The sequence below is a fragment of the Nomascus leucogenys genome, chromosome 2 (genome assembly GCF_006542625.1).
Source record: "Nomascus leucogenys isolate Asia chromosome 2, Asia_NLE_v1, whole genome shotgun sequence".
NCBI lineage: Eukaryota > Metazoa > Chordata > Mammalia > Primates > Hylobatidae > Nomascus > Nomascus leucogenys.
Genome location: NC_044382.1, coordinates 156163277 through 156182958, shown reverse-complemented (window position 1 = coordinate 156182958; position 19682 = coordinate 156163277). Strand labels below are relative to the sequence as shown.

The 19682-nt window shown below is 58.3% G+C and overlaps 2 protein-coding genes across 4 annotated transcripts in view; one reads left to right on the top strand and one right to left on the bottom strand.

Moving 5' to 3' along the window:
- GAS8 (growth arrest specific 8) overlaps window positions 1-2064 on the bottom strand; it is a 28868-nt gene extending 26804 nt beyond the window's left edge. The window contains exon 1 of one of the 2 annotated variants that reach the window (XM_003280641.4): window positions 1931-2064. The gene's annotated coding sequence lies outside the window, so the exon portion shown is untranslated. The remainder of the gene's footprint in view (window positions 1-1930) is intronic. The other variant, XM_030821159.1, reaches the window with a different exon arrangement.
- A 65-nt stretch (window positions 2065-2129) lies between these two features.
- On the top strand, window positions 2130-16968 carry DBNDD1 (dysbindin domain containing 1). Of its 2 annotated transcripts, none has more exons than XM_030821206.1 (4): window positions 2130-2383; window positions 13415-13561; window positions 13878-14018; window positions 15335-16968. In XM_030821206.1, the coding sequence occupies exons 1-4, from the start codon at window positions 2353-2355 to the stop codon at window positions 15490-15492; spliced, it is 477 nt and encodes a 158-aa protein (XP_030677066.1). In that variant the 5' UTR covers window positions 2130-2352; the 3' UTR covers window positions 15493-16968. The 2 variants fall into 2 exon arrangements, with proteins under 2 accessions (XP_030677066.1, XP_004087529.1); XM_004087481.2 differs by lacking the exon at window positions 2130-2383 and adding an exon at window positions 12617-12755.
- Window positions 16969-19682: the final 2714 nt, after the last annotated feature.

Below are 19682 nucleotides of genomic sequence, written 5' to 3'. Positions count from 1 at the left end.
CTCTCATCTTCAACATCTTCTTAAAAAGTGCTCATCTACTTGGAGGTTGAGGTGGGAGGATCGTTTGAGCCCTGGAGGTGGAGGTTGCAGTGAGCCGAGATCACACCACTTCACTGCAGCCTAGGTAACAGAGTGAGACATGAGACCCCGTCTCAAAAAAAAAAAGAAAAGGTCTTGCAGCAGATCTTGTTCTCCCATGTGTCTGGGGATGAAGATTCCAGAATCCATGCTCGGAGAAAGTTCTGCCGGGGGCAAAGTGTGAGAAATGAAAGAAGGCTTGGTGGACTTAGGTCTTCCTGTCCAGCTGGGGGAGGAAGTTGCCACATGAGCTGGGTGTGCTCAGGCCTCAGGCACCCACACAGTGGTGGGAATCTGAGAACCACTGTGATGAGAGACTTCCTGTTTGCCCACCCAAGTCCTGACTGTTCTTGGAGAGGAGCAGCCAGTTGGAAGAACTGCATTGGCTCAGCTTGCACAAAGCCGTGATTTATTTATAGTAAGCCCTGAGGCCTTTGTGAAGTCTGGCTGGTCACTGTGCCTGGGCAACCAGGAGCCAGCATCACTGTGCCAGACTCCCTTGGCCTGAGAGGGGCCTCCTCCCCCAGGAACAGGGTGGTCAGACAGTGACGCTGGAGAGCACAGTGGGGGTAATTATTATAATTTAACACTTGCTTCACAAAACCAATATGCTAGCAGCTTCATGCTGATTGGCTTTTTGCTTCAGAAGTCTGGATGAGCGTCCTGAATTAAATAGCTGTATTAACAATAATTCCTTTCAGCAAAAAGGGCAAGAATAGGAGGGTTAGCTCAGGATAGCCTAGACAGGGTATTCATTTTTCAGAAGCTAAGAGCACAGCTTGGTCTGTCGGTGTGGACTGCAGAGATGAATCATTTAGGGAGCCCTGAATTGCGGCTCCCTGGGCTCCCAACAGGGCCCACCGCGACCTGTTCTTTTCATATTGAATTCGAGTTCAGATTTTTGGAAAAGAGCCCTTTCTTCACATATGTGGCTTAAGATACTTCCATTCAGTGTCAAGCTGTGCAGCTCAGAAACCCAGATAAATGGCATCTGAGTTTCCTGCAAAATCCCAGCGCAAATGTTAATACAAACAAACCAACTGCCCTCTTGTCTGATGTCTGATGCTTCCTGCCACCCACTATCCACCAGGTACACCGCCTCAGGCCACTGCATCAACTCAGTGAAGGCCTGGATGCTGGGATAACAAGAGTGTTTATGAAGACTAGACTTTTTCTTTTCTTTTTTCTTTTTTTTGAGACATGCAATCATAGCTCACTGCAGCCTTGGACTCCTGGGCTGAAGCGAACCTCCCACCTCAGCCTCCAAGCCACTGCACCTGGCTTATGTTCTTATTTTTATTTTTTGAAGAGACAGTGTCTTGCTTTGTTCCCCAGGCTGGTCTCAAACTCCTGGGCTCAAGCTGTCCTCCCACCTCAGCCTCCCAAAGTGCTGGGATTACAGGCATGAGTCCATGCTCCAACAAATGGACTTTGAGAGATAAATATTGAAGTATTTACAAATGCGATGATCTAATGTGTATATAATTTGCTTCAAAATGACCCAGCAGTGGAGGGAAGTGAATGAGGACAGAGAAGCAGTCGCCCAGGCCATGAGTTGGTAATCGGTGAATCTGGGCGATAGGTACATGCGGGTCAGTTTCATCGAAACTGCCTTGGCGCTCTCTGCAGCCCGGGCCCCCGCCCCCCGCCCTCTCCTTACCGCCCATCCCCCACCCCGCCCCTTCCAGCCTCCCAAGTACACGCCCTCGCCCCCGCCCACCCACCGCGTTAACTCACACCCTCCAGGGCGCTCTGTGATTCTGTCATTACCCAGCCCGAGTCAGGCCCCTCCTGTGCCCCTCGCCAGCCCCGAGGGGCGCCCGCACACAGTCGGCGCCCCACACGCAAGTACCTGGAAGAGAACAAGAGGACGCAAGCGGGCGCGGCGGCCGAGTGAGTGCGCAGGAGCCCCGGACGCCCGGCCGGGGTCGGGAGGTCGCAGCCAGGTCCCGGTGGTGTCCGCGGCGGGGCGAGGCCCGCGAGGGAAGGGTCGGCGGGGGAGGGGTCCGCTGGGCCAGGGGCCAGCAGGGGGCGCGCGCGGGCCGGGGCGGGGCCGCACCTGTCCTGCGGCTGGGGGGGCGCCGGGAGGGGGCCGAGGCCCGGGAGCAGCTGCGCGCCCCGCCCCGCGGGCTCCTCCCTGCCGCCGCGGCCCCCCGGTTGCTGCCCCGATGCGCGGCGCCCGGAGCCGGGGCCGAGTCGCTGCCGCAGCTGTTGGGGCTCCCGGGCCAGGCGACGCCGCCGTCGCCCGTGCCCCTCCCAGACCCCACCGGCCGCATGGAGCCCCCGGAGGGCGCCGGCACCGGAGGTGAGTTCAGCCTCAGCCCCCGAGACCCCCGAGCAGCGCCTCCCCGCAGCGAGCCGCAGCCCCTCCCCCCAGGGCTCACCCTTCGCGGCTCCCGGGAGTCGCGAAGACCCCTTTGGCAGCTCGGGGGCGTCCGGTGGGCCAGGGGCACCTCCCAGGCGCGGTCCCCGCGCGGGGCTGGGGGCACCCGAACCGAGTCTCCGCCCCCTTGTTCTCTGCGCTCCCGGCCCGGGAAGCCGTGCCCGGCACGCTCCTTGGTGGGTGGCCCGGAGTTTCGTCCTGAGCCCCCTCCCAGCCAAGCCAGCCGGTGACCCGGGGAGCGGGGGAGGGGCGTTCCGGGGCTGGAGTTTGGGGTCCCTGTCGGTGGGGCGTGGGGGCGACGCTGGCCGCTTGCAAGCGCCTCCGCTTTGTTCGCCCAGCCGCGAGTTCCCGGGGGGCGAGGGCCGTAGACCGCGGGCAGGGATCCTGCCAGGGGCAAGGGGCTGAGATGGTCTTGCTGGGGGCGTGGGGCATGCACGGGCGCGGCCTGCCGGGGGCTCCAGAGCTGCAAGGGTGGCTGGTCCGGGAGCGGCCCGGGCGCACGCTCAACGGGGAGGGTAGGCGCGCGTGGAGCGCTCCCTGCCCTGATGGTGGAGGCCTTACTGCAGGACCTTGGAGTCGGTAACGGGAAGAAAGCTCTCAGAACCTTCCCCCTTCCCAGTCAGAGCCTTTTCCGAAAGGGCTTTCGGGGTTCCATTTGCCTAGGTAGGAACTTGGATGCAAACTACAGACTCCTCCACCTGCCCAGCCAAGCCCACCACCTCCTGGTTTCCTAGATCTCCCATTCCAGGGAGCCAGCAGGTGCCTGAGGGCACAGGCAGGCCAGCCTGCCACTCTGTAACTACATGGGAACCTCCCAGTCCCCCAGCCACACACAGTGGCATCCTCTGGAGCCCGAAGGGCTGTCCCCGGGAGGAGCAGGTCCACCCACCCTGTGTATCTGCAGTCCAAGGTGTAGGGACGAATGCCCCAGGGCTGGTGGGTTTGGGTTTTGATTTGTCATTTGTGGGAGGGACCAGAGCTCGTTCTTAACACTGATAGTCCCAGGCCCTTGGGTATTCCCAGTAGCAGCTCTGTGGACATAGGAAGCCTGGAGGTTGGGAGTGAGGGCTTGGGGGCCTCAGAGCTGTTTCCAGCTGTGAACTGTGGGCAGTCAGGCTCCTGTGAGCCTCAAATTCCATGTCTGTCAGTGGAGACAGCTCTGCTTCCCCTACAGGGCTGTGGGAGCCCAAGGCATTTGGGAGTGGAGGTTAATCTCTTCTCCCTCCTCCTTTGGGAAAAAAGGAGGACTTCCCAGCAGCTTAAAAGGCAGAGAAAGCAGGTTCAGTTTCTGAGCCCATCACTCACTGGCTGGGGGCTTCAGATACCTGACTCAATCAGTGCACGGGTCGCGGCTCTGTGCAGTACCCTGCCTGGGGTGGGAAGTTAGTGGGAAGATAGGGCCCTGTCCACTGAGGGCTCACGCTCTTGACACCAACGCCTGTTTCCTTGTCTGCAAAGTGGCCAGTGATGCCTACTTTGTGGAACCTCATGAGATCACACGTGGGTGACTATAACTGTCATAACTTATCACTTACTTTTGAAAACCTTACAAAAGTAGAGGGAATAGCGGGACAAAGGCCCATGTGTGATATCCCAGCCCCCAGGCCCACAGCCTCCTCTCCAGACTACCACCAACCTCCCTTCATTAGTGGTTTGAACCAAATCTAGCCATATTATTTCACTGGTAAATAATTCAGAAATATCTGTAAAATATGATTTTTTTTTTTTTTTGAGACGGAGTCTTGCTCTGTTGCCCAGGCTGGAGTGCAGGGACATGATCTTGGCTCACTGCAGCCTCCATCTCCTGGGTTCATGCCATTCTCCTGCCTCATCCTGCCCAGTAGCTGGGACTACAGGCGCCCACCACCACACCCAGCTAATTTTTTGTAATTTTAGTAGAGACGGGGTTTCACTGTGTTAGCCAGGATGCTCTCGATCTCCTCACCTCGTGACCCGCTCGCCTCGGCCTCCCAAAGTGCTAGGATTACAGGGGTGAGCCACCATGCCCGGCAAAATATGATTTTTTTTTTTTTTTTTTGAGACAGAGTCTCGCTGTTGCCCAGGCTGGAGTGCAGTGGCGCAATCTCGGCTCACTGCAGGCTCTGCCCCCCAGGGTTCACGCCATTCTCCTACCTCAGCCTCCCTAGTAGCTGGGACTACAGGCGCCTGCCACCACGCCCAGCTAATTTTTTGTATTTTTAGTAGAGACGGGGTTTCACTGTGTTAGCCAGGATGGTCTCAATCTCCTGACCTCATGATCCGCCCACCTCGGCCTCCCAAAGTGCTGGGATTACAGGCGTGAGCCACTGCAACCGGCCCAAAATATGATTTTTATAAAGCATTATTAAAACAATATTTTTGCACCTAAAGGAATTAATGATTTCTTCATATGAAATGTACAGAACACGGAGGTGCACGTGTGCACAGGAATGTGACATGTGCCCTCTCTGAGGGCCCCACCTGGAAGTCAGGGCTGTAACCCACCCCAACTCAGTCTGCCTGAGGGTCCACAGGGAGAAAGAGAGGGATCCTTAGGAGGCTGAGAATCTAGACAGGACCACTCCAGCATCCCTGAAATACTTTGGGGGTCCAAATCCAGAGAGGAAGGTGCTGGGGGAAGGGGGGCAGGTGGCCCCTGCCTCTGCGACCATCTCTCCTTCCAGCCATTTAGTTTATGATATTCATTCATTCACTTCATTAGCTCATCTGTCCATACAGTGGTGTGTGCCAAGTGCCTCCTTGATGCCCTGGGCAGGGCCCTGGGCACACAACAGGGAACAGGATTTGGGCCAAGTTTCCCAGTCGAGAATGTGCTGGAAAATAGGTCAGCAGCAGAACACAGGGCATCAGCAATCAGCCCTCACGGAAGCCTGGGGGAGCGGGCTGAGGCACCCCAACTCCTGGCTCCCTCACTGAGGTGCTGCCTCAGTGCCCACTCATCAGCCAGGGCACCAGCAGCCCCTGCAGGGGGGTTGGGTCCCCCTTGATAGGGGCTGTGCTGAGGTAAGGACCAGAACATTGCTGTGACCCCACACTCTGGGGTCCTTCCTGGGGCATCAGAAAACACCTGCTTGCCTCTGCCCTGGCCCTGGAGACCTTGGGGGCTGCCAGCACCCACCCCCATGCCTGCCTGGCATTGAGCCTCTGCTTCCCAGCCTGGGAAAAGCAGCAGGTCTCACCCGTGAGGAATTGTCCTCTTCCCACACGCTTGTTGAGAGGGTGTCAGACAGGCCTGGGTGATTCCTAGCACAGCTCCTCACTAACCGTGGGCTAGTGGGCTCCTTGATTCACCCTAATTTGTTTACTGCGCACCTACTGTGTGCTAGGTCCCAGGAATGCAGCCATGAACTAGATACAAGCTGCTTAGAGCTGATGCTTCTCGCTCTACCCAGTCCCAGCCTGCTCTGGGGCTGTGCCTGGGGGTCTGGTGTGTGGCTGATTCACAGTGTTTGTGAGTGTATCTGTCATTTCCTCCTGGCTTTGCCTGTCACCTCCAGCCAAGATCAACCTTTGTTTCCATTGAGGATTGTTTTTAAATTGAGATATTATTGACATATAAAGTTCACCCTTTTAAAGTGTACAACTCACTGTTTTAGTATATTCACAAAATTGTGGGGTCACCACCACTATCTAATTTTATAATATCTTCATTAGCTCCCCAGAAAAAAACCCATACCCATTCTCCCCTTCTCCACTGCCCACCCCCCAGCCTCTGACAGTCACTGCTGGAATCTCTATGCACTTGCCTGTTCTAGACATTTCGTAGGGCGGCGTCACGCAGCATTTGTCCTTTTGGGCCTGCTTCTTTCACTCGAATGAGGTGATGAGGCTCATCCACGTGGTATCCTGTGTCGGTGCCGCCGTCCTTGTTGGGTTGAATCTCACTCCATGGTAGGCACAGACCACATTTTGTTTATCCATTGATCCACCGAGGACATTAGATTGTTTCCACTTTTGGCTACTGTCAGTCACGCTATGAACGTACACGTACAGCTGACTCTTGAACAACGTACGGGTCAGGGGCGCCAACCTCCCTCAAAGTCAGAAATCCACATAGAACTTCTGACTCCCCAAAAACTTAACTGCTAGTAGCCTACTGTTGACCAGAACTTTACTGATAAGGTCAACGAACACATATTTGTATGCTGCATGTATTACACACTAGGCTCAATCATTTGAGGACCCACAAGCGTGCCTTATAGCAGCTGCACACTCTTCATGCCAAGATCAATCCTGCCCCTCCTGGGGGCTCAGATCTTGTGTGTCCCTGGTATCACATTCTTCTGGCCAAAAAATTAGTGTCCTGATGGCAAAAGCTGCATCTTCCAAATTTTCCTTCCCCAGAGCCTCAACACAGACCAAGGCACCAGAGTTTACAGAATAAAGACCAGGCCACTCCCAAAGGGAGATGGGGAAGGATCAGAGTAGACACATGGTGGCTTCAAATGCTTACAGGACTGGATCCCATCAATGCTGACACCATCAGCTACAGATGTGTTGCTGTCTCAGGAATGTGGAAATATGAAAAGATGCTTTTTTTTTTTTTTTTTTGAGACTACAGGCACGCACCACCACACCGGCTAATTTTTGTATTTTTAGTAGAGACGGGGTTTCGCCATGTTGGCCCAGACTGGTCTCGAACTCCTGGCCTCAAGTGATCCGCCCGCCTTGGCCTCCCAAAGTGCTGGCATTACAGGCGTGAGCCACCGCACCCGGCCAAAAAGATACTTCTTAAGAGTCAACTATGATATTCATTCCACACAGGGCTGCTGTGCAGCTCCACAGGGCTAGACCTTTGTCCCAGAAGCTGTCTGTGGCCCCTTGGGGCCCCAGGATCTATAATGAGGACTGCTGGCATTCACATGCCCCTCTCCAGTGCAAGATGGGGAAGGGGACTGCTGTTTGACTGAGATCCTGCTTGGGGCCCCCATCTCAGCACAAGCAGAGGGTGCCTAAAGACTTACCTCCTGCTGGATTGTGCCCTTGCTGGCCTCATCGTAAAAATGCAGGTATTGGCCGGGCACGGTGGCTCACACCTGTAATGCCGGCACTTTGGGAGGCCAAGGCAGGTGGATCATGAGGTCAGGAGTTCGAGACCAGCCTGGCCAACAGGGTAAAACCCCATCTCTACTAAAGATACAAAAATTAGCCAGGCGTGGTGGCGCACGCCTGTAATCCCAGCTACTCATGAGGCTGAGGCAAGAGGATCGCTTGAACCCAGGAGGCGGAGTTTGCAGTGAGCAAAGATCGCGCCATTGCCCTCCAGCCTGGCGACAGAGCAAGACTCCATCTCAAAAAAAGAAAAAGGCCGGGCGCAGTGGCTCACGCTTGTAATCCCAGCACTTTGGGAGGCCAAGGCGGGCGGATCACGAGGTCAGGAGATCGAGACCATCCTGGCTAACACAGTGAAACCGTGTCTCTACTAAAAATACAAAAAATCAGCCGGGTGTGGTGGCGGGCGCCTGTAGTCCCAGCTACTAGGGAGGCTGAGGCAGGAGAATGGCGTGAACCCAGGAGGCGGAGATCGTGCTACTGCACTCCAGCCTGGGTGAGAGCTGAGATCGTGCCACTGCACTCCAGCCTGGGTGACAGAGGGAGACTGGTCTCAGGAAAAAAAAAAAAAAAAAAAAATTCAGGTAGACGCTGTCCCACTCAGTTCAAAACCCTTCAGCAGCTTCTCTCAGCTCACTCAGTGTACAAACCGAAGTCCTGACGATGTCCACACGACCTGCACGCACCACACCTGCCCTGCCTCACAGCCCCAGCTGTCCTCAAATGCACTCTGCTCAGGCCTTCATGCAGGTCCCCACCCACCCCCGCCCCGTATCACACAGCTCCCTCCCACCTCCAGGCTCCTCCTCCGAGTCTTGGTAGAGCGCCCTCCGCAGATCCTCCCTAAAATGGGAGCACAGCCCAGCACTGCTCACTGGCACAGACCGCCCCTCAGAAGGACAGGAATCATCTATTTTGTCTATGCCATGTCCCCAGAACAGAGGGCAATTCGGAAGTCTTGGTTGGGTGAATGAGTGAATCAGAGCCTTCGTCTAGATGAGGGGCCCCGCCCAGTGAGAGGGGGGCTACAAGGGGAGACTCCACCTCTGTCCCACCTTCCTTCAGAGATCCACTTCCCCCCAGGTCAGGACCCAGGGAACCTAAGCCAGCACGTGGGGGACTTCCTGCTCCCTCTGCTGGGCTCTGGACCAGGATCCCTGGTTCCCATCTCCATGCCATGATCAGGAACAGGCTGACAGGTGACGGCTGAGAGCTCCAGCTGCGTCTGTGGCCAGCCCTGTGCTGCATGCTGGGGACAGACGCTGAGCTACTCTGTGCCTCAGCTTCCTCCTCTCAAGTACAAAGCCCAGTCTTCCCCATGTAGCTGGGAGTTGGGGGAGGTGAGAATGGAGTTAGTCAATACAGAATGCTGGGACTGTACTAGAGAACCGTAAGCCACTGTCTTTTTTTTTTTTTTAAGGCAGGGTTTCGCTCTGTTGCTCAAGCTGGAATGCGGTGGCTCGATCACAGCTCACTGCATTCTTGACCTCCTGAGTTTCAGGCGGCCCTCCTGCCTCAGCTTCCCCAGTAGCTGCCACACAGGTGTGCACCAGCACACCCAGCTGTCATTATTAACACAGAACCACCGGCCCCACCCGCCTCTGCGGGTGCTGTCCCCAGAGATTCTCTGCAGAACTGCTCTTGCCCGAGGTTTCCTTGATATCAGGGGGCTGCCATAGAGGAGGGGCTGGGAGGCCAGGGTGGATGATCGCTTGAACCCAGGAGTTCGAGACCAGCCTTGGCAACATGGCAAGACCCTGTCTCTACCAAAACAATTTTAATTAGCCAGGAGTGGTGGTCCCAGCTACTTAGGAAGCTGAGGCGGGAGGATCACTTGAGCCCAAGAGGTTGAGGCTGCAGTGAGCTATGGTTTTACCACTGCACTCCAGCCTGGGCAACAGTGAGACCTTGTCTCTTAAAAAAGAGAGAGCGAGAGAGAGGCCAGGTGCAGTGGCTCACGCCTGTAATGCCAGCACTTTGGGAGGCCGAGGCAGACAGATCACCTGTGGTCAGGAGTTTGAGACCAGCCTGACCAACATGGAGAAACCCCATCTCTACTAAAAATATGGAATTAGCTGGGCGTGGTGGTGCATGCCTGTAATCCCAGCTACTCGGAAGGCTGGGGCAGGAGAATCACTTGAACCCAGGAGGCGGAGGTTTCAACGAGTCAAGATCGCACCATTGCACTCCAGCCTGGACAACAACAGTGAAACTCCATCTCAAAAAAAAAAAAGAGAGAGAGGAGGGGAGGGGGTGCCCCTCAAGACAGAAGGAGGGGCAGGGAGGGACAGAGGTGGAGCTGACGGCTACACCCCAGAGTGCTGCTCTGGGGTGAGGGTGCCCACGGAGGACATGCCTGGCCTGTAAACCTGGGGAGGTAAGAGCCCCTGTAGCCTTCCTCAGCTGGGGATCCTGACAGCAGGGCCTCCTGGCCGGTGACTGACATCCCTGCACATTGGTTCCCCACTCGTACCTGCTCTCAGGGCTCTGGGTCAGCCATGCCACAAGGACAGTGCCTGCTCTGTCCTGTACCTGGCAGGTCTGAGGCCCCTGCCGCACCCTCAGGGCCGGCTGCAGCACCCTCCTGAGACTCGAGGCTAGGACAGAGCTACGCCCTCTCCAGCCACGGCCACCGCTCTGAGCTGTGTGGAAGCATTTTGGAATTGTGACCACAGCACAGTCCAGCAGGACATGAACACACTGTGGGCGGGGGCCTGGGGCTTCGGGCTACACTGTCTCTCCTTGAGGAAGGGCCCAAGGGCCAGGCTGGATCTCCTGGGGGAGTCCCCTCCCCTGGACGCCCCCTCAGCGCTATGGACAATGGTCAAGCAGGCTTCTTCCTGCTGATGTCCGGGAGGTCCCCCTGCTCACAGCCTTGGAACGGAGTCCACATCTCACGCCCTGGCCCCTGTGCCCCCTGGGCGGGCAGGTATCCCTGCCGGGCTTGGGGATGCGCCAGGACATCAGTAACTTGACCCTTTAGGATGCTCAGAAACCTCATTCCAGATGCCAGTGGAAAGGTGGAAACCAGATTCCACGAGCCCCGTCCAGCCCGCCCAACCCCCAGGCCTGAAATGGGCCACGCGATGACACAGCACTCGGCTTCTGAGACAGGAGGCAGGTGGGCCACAGAATGATCACGCGGCCGATGGGGCGAGGGTACACTGTCAGGCCACGGGGCTGCCCCCAGGCAGAGCCTAAGACTCAGCTCGCTGCCAGGCCACCTGCCCACAACCACACTGCCCAGCTCTTAAGCCACTGGGGACCTCCCAGCCCTGCACCGGTGCCCCTCACTCAGGAGGCCGGGTACCTGCGGGCCTCAGCTCCCTTGGCTCTGCTGGGGAGGGCTGGGGGTGCACTGGGACAGATGCTGCAGACCCACCAGGCCCACCTGGCAGTATCTAGGCTGCCAGCTAGTGCCATGGGGAAGGACAGGCCCACCCCTCACAGGCAGATGTTGGCACTGTGAATCCCAGCTGCAGCCCCCTCAGCAAAAGCCTCATGGCAGCAGCTGCTCCCCTTGGCTTTAAGCACACCCAGCTACGATCAGTGCTCACCACTGAGGGCTGCCAAAAATACCCCATAGGCTCCTCGGGGTGCTGCTGGCGGCAGCGGGAGGGCACCTGTCCATCTGACAAGCGTGCGCTGGGCACCCACTCAGGTGGCAGGTGCTGGTGTCCCCAGAAGGCCCCTGCCACGCAGGGTCCAGGAAGCAGCTGAGGGAAGGTGGGCGCTCTGGAAACGGGTTCCTGCAGGGGTAATGGGTGCGGGGAAGAAAGCGAGTGCTTTGTCTCTTCCCTAAGAGATGGACCTGCAGGGCCTAGGGACAAAGGGGAGCATGCACCCAGGGACAGGCCTGACTCTGGCTAACAGGGCTCACTGGCTGCCTGAGGCAAGTGAGGTGGCCGCTAGGATGACGTGGCCCTGGATGAGGGTGAGCAGCTGGGGAGGGGGGCTAAGGGGATCTGTGGAGGGATGGACATAAGAGTCGCCAATGTCCCTGGCTTTGGGTCAGCAGCCAAGGGGCCTCCTGCTCTCATCTGACAAAACAATAGTTAAGTATAAAAAAGAAACAGTTGGGCCAGGCTCAGTGGCTCATGCCTGTAATCCCAGCACTTTGGGAGACCAAGGCGGGTGGATTACGAGTAAAAATTTTTTTTTTTTTTTTGAGACGGAGTCTCGCCCTGTCGCCCAGGCTGGAGTGCAGTGGCGCGATCTCGGCTCACTGCAAGCTCCGCCTCCCGGGTTCACGCCATTCTCCTGCCTCAGCCTCTCCGAGTAGCTGGGACTACAGGCGCCCGCCACCACACCTGGCTAATTTTTATTTATTTTTTTTTTTTAGTAGAGACAGGGTTTCACCGTGGTCTCGATCTCCTGACCTCGTGATCCGCCCGCCTCGGCCTCCCAAAGTGCTGGGATTACAAGCGTGACCCACCGCGCCCGGCCGATCACGAGTAAAAATTTAAAAAAAAAAAAAAATTAGCTGGGTATGGTGGCGGGCACCTGTAGTCCCAGCTACTAAGGAGGCTGAGGCAGGAGAATCACTTGAACCTGTGAGGTGGAGACTGCACTGAGCCGAGATCACACCACTGCACTCCAGCCTGGTGACAGAGCGAGACTCTGTCTCAAAAAAAAAAAAAAAAAAGGTACAGTTACATTTGTGAAAAAAAATGAGGCCAGGCTTGGTGGCTCACACCTTGTAATCTTAGCGCTTTGGGAGGCCGAGGCGGACAGATCACCTGAGGTCAGGAGTTCAGCCTGGCCAACATGGTGAAACCCCATCTCTACTAAAAATACAAAAATTAGCCGGGCGTGGTGGTGCGTGCCTGTAATCCCATCTACTCATGGGGATGAGGCAGGAGAATCGCTTAAACCCAAGGGCAGAGGTTGCAGTGTGCCGAGACTGCGCCAAGATTGCACCACTGCACTCCAGCCTGGGTGACAGAGCGAGACTCTGTCTCAAAAACAAACACAAAAATTAGCAGGCAGGCATGGTGGCGAGTGCCTGCAATCCCAGCTACTCGAGATGCTGAGGCAGGAGAATTCCTTGATCCCGAGAGGTGGAGGTTGCGGTGAGCCAACATCGCGCCACTGCGCTCCAGCCTGGGTGACAGAGCAAGACTCCATCTAAAGAAAGTAAAAAAAATAAACATGGGAGAAACCTGGAAGAATATTTGCGCAACTGTGAGGTGTGGTTGGTGGCTAAGGGATCACAGAATGGCAGGCCTGCCTATTCCTCCTGGTTTGTAACTTTCATTTACTGAGAATGTATTATTCTGTACTCAAATACAACATCAGTTTTTAAAAGGAAAAGTCAGTCCACAGTGGAGAGGGGCTGTTCTGCTTTGAAGGGGACCAAGAGGCTGGACATGGAAATCCATGGGCGATCCTTCGGGGGACCCTGGGCCAAGCTAGAAATCAGAGGCCAGGACAGCACTGGGGACAGCCACGCGGGCCCTGGGGGAACCTCCACACCTGCATGGTCTGCTTCCACGGACGGCACTGGGGACAGCCACGCGGGCCCTGGGGGAACCTCCACGCCTGCATGGTCTGCTTCCACGGACGGCACTGGGGACAGCCACGCGGGCCCTGGGGGAACCTCCACGCCTGCATGGTCTGCTTCCACGGGTGCTTGAGTACCAAGGGTGATCTGGATCTCAGATTCCTTGTTCACTAGGGAGGCCAGGGCCCAAGGGGAAGGGGCAGCCTCCTTGAAGCCCCCCAGCCCCTTGTCTGGAGTCCAGGTATGAGGCCACAAGCCCAGCCATCCCATCACCTGCTGGTCACTGCCCAGAGTTTCAAAGGACTGGATGTGCCAAGTCCTCACATCCAGCCCCGCGTCCTGGTGGGATGTGGGAGCCCTGTGGATCTCAAGGTGACACCCTGTGTCTTTGGATGCAGAGATCATTAAGGAGGCTGAGGTGCCGCAGGCTGCGCTGGGCGTCCCAGCCCAGGGGACAGGGGACAATGGCCACACGCCTGTGGAGGAGGAGGTGGGGAGCATCCCAGTACCAGCACCGGGGCTCCTGCAGGTCACAGAGAGGAGGCGTAAGTACTGCTCCCTGCCCAGCGCACTCTATGGGGACCCCATGAGCTCCCCCAGGAGAAAAGGCAGCAGGGGCCACCTCCTGTCCAAACACTCCCTGGGGGGTCTGGGCCTCAGCTGCACCATCTGTCAAGTGGGAGCCTTCTAGTCATGAGTATACGCAACACTCATCAGATCCTGCTGGTGTGGGCTTTGCGGTAAGCTGTGGTTCACCCACAGCCTTGTGGGAGGAGACAGCGCACACTCTCCTAGACCCCCAGGGCCCTGAGCAGCCTCGCGGGCGGGCCTGAGGGCTGACCGTACGCCCTCTGCCCTCAGAGCCTCTGAGCAGTGTCTCCTCTCTGGAGGTCCACTTCGACCTCCTGGACCTCACTGAGCTGACCGACATGTCCGACCAGGAGCTGGCCGAGGTCTTTGCTGACTCGGACGACGAGAACCTCAACACCGAGTCCCCAGCAGGTGAGGCCGGCATCAGGGCTGGGAGGTGTGCGTGGCGGGCTGAGGCCCCTTGGGAAGTCCTGGGATGGCTCACGTGTGTTTTAGCAAGAATCTATCACCACTTCATTTCACCACGCTGCTATTTGCCCAACTTGAAGCAATTTCCCCATCACAGCTGCTTAAAACTTTACTCTTCAAGTGAGCAACAGAAGGCTAAAGGCACTGTCCCCTCAAAAGCAGAATTTAATGAATACGAATTTTCATCATAAATTGGGCCAAGAACAAAAGGTGGGGGTGATCACCAGCCCGGGCCCCTCCTCAGCTCACTTAACTTCCTCTGATTCCCACGGAAGTGTTGCCATTGGCCTGAAGGCAGCTCCAGTGTCCTCACACTGCGTGCAAGCAGGGCCCCCAGCACGGCCATTGTCATGTCTCCTTCCTAAGCCATGACGAGAGCACAGGACTCACCACTCATGAGGATGCCACAGCGTGTCCTCAGTCTCTGACAGTGACCAATGTAGGACACTGACGTGACCTGTGTGAACTTCAGTAACTGTGAGAGCATCAGGGCCAAGCCTTCCCCGCATAGGACAGTTGGCCCAGCCTCTGCTTCCCGACCCCCCAGGCCACTCAGGACCTCATTAGAAGGACCAGCCCCACTGTGAATCCTGCCAGCGGCCAGCTGCTCCCATGCTTCCTGGAGGTGTCAGGAAGGGGTGTCGGCCTGTGTGTCCCGGGCTGCTGCAGCCCCAGGTGTCTGGGAGGGAATGAGGCCTGTCGAGCCAGCCCCCAGCTCACCTCCAGGACAAGGCCATTGCCTGACCCTGGCCAGTTCCCACCAGCTCCATGTTGGCGGCAACCCTTCCCACCCAGCCCATGAGCCCAGACATGGCTGTTGTGGCTGGGGAGGTAGAGTGAGGGGCTCAGACTCCAGCCCACCCGAATCCCCAGCCCCACAGAGTCTGCACCGGGGAGACTCAAGGCCCATGATGGGGCAGAGGCTCCAAGAGGCCTGCAGGGCTGACGGGGGGTGGTTGGCTGAGGTGGGACACCTGCGGGGGGAACAGTTTGGGGAGGCCCCACCAGGGTCCCTTGACCAGGCAGGAGAGGCTCAGCCTCAACTGTACAGTGACTCCGGGAGCACCAGAAAAGACCCTGCCCAGGCCCCACCCAGACCACAACGTCCACCTGTCTGGTGGGGCCAGTGTGCAGTGGGGGCCTCCTGCTAGAGGTAGATGTGTGCATGCCTGGCCCAGGAGGCCGGCGGGACCTGGAGCTCCGCGGCATCCCCCCAGGCCTCTCGGCCACCCTGAGTTCCCCTTCCCACATCCCCCTAGGTCTGCACCCACTGCCCCGGGCCGGCTGCCTGCGCTCCCCTTCCTGGACGAGGACAAGGGCTGAGCAGAAGCGCGAGAAGCAGCCCCTAGGCGACCCCGAGCGGCAGGCCACAGTCCTGGACACGTTTCTCACTGTGGAGAGGCCCCAAGAGGACTAGGCCATCTCCACCTGCCCCAGGTCCTGCAGGGATGGGGTCAGAACACCACGATGGCAGATCTGGGCAGTCCTGACCCAGCAGACACACGTCGCCCGCCCACGAGGCTCCAGCCATCACCTCCTGACACACACCATGGGGGCGGCTCTCTGCCTGCCCCGAGACCTGCCTTGTCTGCTGGGCACGGGTCTTCGCCTCACTTGGAGACCAGCCGGCTTTCCTGGGGGACAAACGGGGCCCCTGGATGCCTCTGGGAGCCCCAGCACAAGCACAGCCCAGTGGCCTTACGTCCAGCTTGTTCCTGGGCCCTGCGTCAGGAAGGCAGCGTCACGGAGTCACTGCCGGGAACGTGGTGAGGAATGGAGTGGCCCATGGCAGCCTTGGGGGAAGGGGACCCAGGCCTCTGACAGCCACTCCAGGAACTCCTGGGGCTGCCCCAACCTCGCGTCTTCCTGTGCTACCAAGCTCAGAAGCCAGAGGCGGGTTTGGCTAATGGGACAATGTGCTGTCCAGCAAAGCACACGGAGAAGCGGCCCCAAAATTCCCACCTTGATTTCCATCCTGCCCCTTCTTCTACTCCACAGAGGCGCTGTCTCACTAGGGTCCCCTCCCCAAGGCTCAGCTCTAAGACCTGCACCTGCTTCTCTTGGCCCCTGCGTGACAGACAAGCCCATTCCCTCCTTAGCTCAGAACACCAAATATCACCAGACTGCCTCGGAGACTTGGTGACACCTCCCGGAATGCTCTCGGGGTGGGGCTCACCTCTCCCTGTCCTGCACCCACTACGAGGCCACATCCTCGTTTCTGCTCACATCCCATTGCCCGGCTACATGGCCTGCCCACGGCCCTTAAACTTGCTGGGCAGGTTTGGGGCCCATGGGACCCCGTGGGTCTGTGTCCGGGAGCAGCACAGGAGGTTGACAGGCCCTGCTCCCTCTGCTCTGGGGGTGTCTGGGGGCCCCAGCTCACGCCCTCCCAATGCTTTTATGCTGAAGCTCACAGAATAGGCTTCTTGCCTGACAGCAAGTCAAAGAATGAGTTTGATATCAAAGTGTAAGCTTACTTTCCATCCCCAAGCCCACCTGCCCCCTGCCCCATTTCCCATGAGCACACTTCTGGGGAAGGGAAACAGGCTCCTGGCCTTCACCGTCAGCAGAGCTTTGGAGATGCCCCAGGCATGCCCTGAGCTCCTTCTGTGTACGGGACTTTAGAGGCGGCACCTGCTCCCACTTCTGAGCCACCCGCTGCCCTTCAGCACTGCTGGCGAACCCAGTTCCTGCCTCAGCCAGGTCTCCTTCCCTGGTTTCCAGTCACACACAGCCCAGCAGCTTTCTCTTTTCAGTCCCATAAAGGCAGCCTTGTGTCCCTGGCCACACCTCCACCCGCCAGGGTCTTCCTCCCCATCTTCCATCCTTCCTGCTGAGCTTCCACAGAGCTCGTTTGCAAACAGTGGGATTAAAGCATCACTGCGCATTCAAAGACCTGGCCGCAGTCTCTTCCTTTCCAACACCAGAGTGAACGAGGTGCCTGCTGAGGGGCAGGGGCTGAGCTGCCCTGGGCTCTGTGCCCTGACCATTCCCCAGCTGCAGCAGCCCGAGGGCTCTGCTGTGCTCACTTGGGTCACATCTGGGGGATGAGTGTCCTAGATTTCCAATCCCAAAGTCACACAACAGAAGGAATCATTAAGGAAGTGAAAGTCCCACCCCACGTGCTCGTAAAGGTGGCCCGGGCCAGGCAGGGGAATCACAGAATCCCACCCCACGTGCACGTAAAGGTGGCCCGGGCCAGGCGGGGGAATCACAGAATCCCACCCCACGTGCACGTAAAGGTGGCCGGGGCCAGGGGAGGGAGTCACAGAATCCCGCCCCACGTGCACGTAAAGGTGGCCGGGGCCAGGGGAGGGAGTCACAGAATCCCGCCCCACGTGCACGTAAAGGTGGCCGGGGCCAGGGGAGGGAGTCACAGAATCCCGCCCCACGTGCTCGTAAAGGTGGCCAGGGCCAGGGGAGGGAGTCACAGAATCCCGCCCCACGTGCACATAAAGGTGGCCGGGGCCAGGCGGGAATCACAGAATCCCGCCCCACGTGCACGTAAAGGTGGCCGGGGCCAGGGGAGGGAGTCACAGAATCCCGCCCCACGTGCACGTAAAGGTGGCCCGGGCCAGGGGAGGGAGTCACAGAATCCCGCCCCACGTGCACGTAAAGGTGGCCGGGGCCAGGGAGGGAGTCACAGAATCCCGCCCCACGTGCTCGTAAAGGTGGCCGGGGCCAGGGGAGGGAGTCACAGAATCCCGCCCCACGTGCACATAAAGGTGGCCGGGGCCAGGCGGGGAATCACAGAATCCCGCCCCACGTGCACGTAACGGTGGCCGGGGCCAGGCGGGGTCACAGAATCCCCCCACGTGCACGTAAAGGTGGCCGGGGCCAGGGGAGGGAGTCACAGAATCCCGCCCCACGTGCACGTAAAGGTGGCGGGGCCAGGGGGGATCACAGATCCCGCCCACGTGCCGTAAAGGGGCGGGCAGGGAGGGAGTCACAGAATCCCGCCCCACGTGCACGTAAAGGTGGCCGGGCCAGGGGAGGGAGTCACAGAATCCCGCCCACGTGCACGTAAAGGTGGCCGGGGCCAGGGGAGGGAGTCACAGAATCCCGCCCCACGTGCACGTAAAGGTGGCCCGGGCCAGGGGAGGGAGTCACAGAAACCCGCCCCACGTGCACGTAAGGTGGCCGGGGCCAGGGGAGGGAGTCACAGAATCTCGCCCCACATGCATGTAAAGGTGGCCCGGCCAGGAGAGGGAGTCACAGAATCCCGCCCCACGTGCACGTAAAGGTGGCCCTGGCCAGGAGAGGGAGTCACAGAATCCCGCCCCACGTGCTCGTAAAGGTGGCCGGGCCAGGGGAGGGAGTCACTCCCCAGCAACGGAGTCACTCTCAACACACTCCCGTCCCAGGGGCCACTGGCACTGGTCCTGGGGAGGTACCAGATGAGGCCAAAACTCCTGCCCACTGTCATTACTCATGAAATGAGGTGGCCATGGAGCCTGGCCAGGGCTGACCTACCTTCTGCCAGGCCCACGGGTCTCTGTGTGATTCCCATGCTGGGCCCTGAGGGGAGAAGCCTGGACCTCCCCTCCATGAAGATTCTCAGCCAGGTGTCCTATGATCATGGACCCAGAAACGGCCTCAGTCAGTGATGTATCTTCAAGGAAGGGTGCACAGCTACCGGCAGGTACACGCATTCCACCCCATTCCACCTTCCCTTCTGGCAGAGGGAGGGAGGCAGGCAGGCTGAGAAATACAGGGGCTGAAGGCTCGTGTCCCCGCAGAGTGCACAGACTGCTACAGCACAGAGAGCAGTGCCCGCAGGTGTCACTCTGCTGGGCCAATGGTGCTTCTCAGCAAAGGTGCAGCTGAGCCACCATCGACAGGCTGATGAGGCAAACTGCAGGTCATACTCAGGACAGGTGGGAAAAGACCGTGGAACATGGTGTGTCTGATTCAGGGGGTGAGATGGCTCCAGATTTACATAAGGACCGGCTTGTGAAGGATACATGCGGGAACGCTGGGGGGAAGGCGCCTGACAGCCCTGAAAAGGCGAGGGTGAAGGCAGGCGCCAAGAACACAGGTCTGGAGGGAACAGCCCGGTGGGGGAGGCACAAGGATCCCACACCCAGATCATCATGAAGAACCCCAGGCACGTGCAGCCGGCTGGGAGGTGACGAGAGGGACACCCAGGCTCTCCCAGGGGTGTTGAAGGGAACCACAGTGGGGCCAGGGCCATGACCTTCCACAGCCCGTGACCACCCTGCATCCTGGAGGCCACCAGATGCTGTCATGTCACAGGGCCTGCTGGGGTTGAGGAAGCAGCCCCACCTCCACCTAAGGGACCTAAGACCAGGCCCCAACCGGACGCCAAGTGGCTCAGCTACTCTGGGTCTGGTGGAGGCCATGATGAAGGCTGAGTGCTGGAGGGTTTTTTAGTCCAATGATACGCATTTTACAAACAGCAAAAGTTGAACGTGCTCACCCCCAGGTGGAAATTATATTTTTGAGGCTCCAAGGCCAACATAACAAGCGATTTATAAAATATACTACAAAGCCCCAGTGTCTGATCTGGCCTAGGTCAAGAGAGAGGCTGAGAACAAACAGTGTCCAGGGCAGCAAGCAGGGCCTCCTCCTCCCGCTGTCCACCCA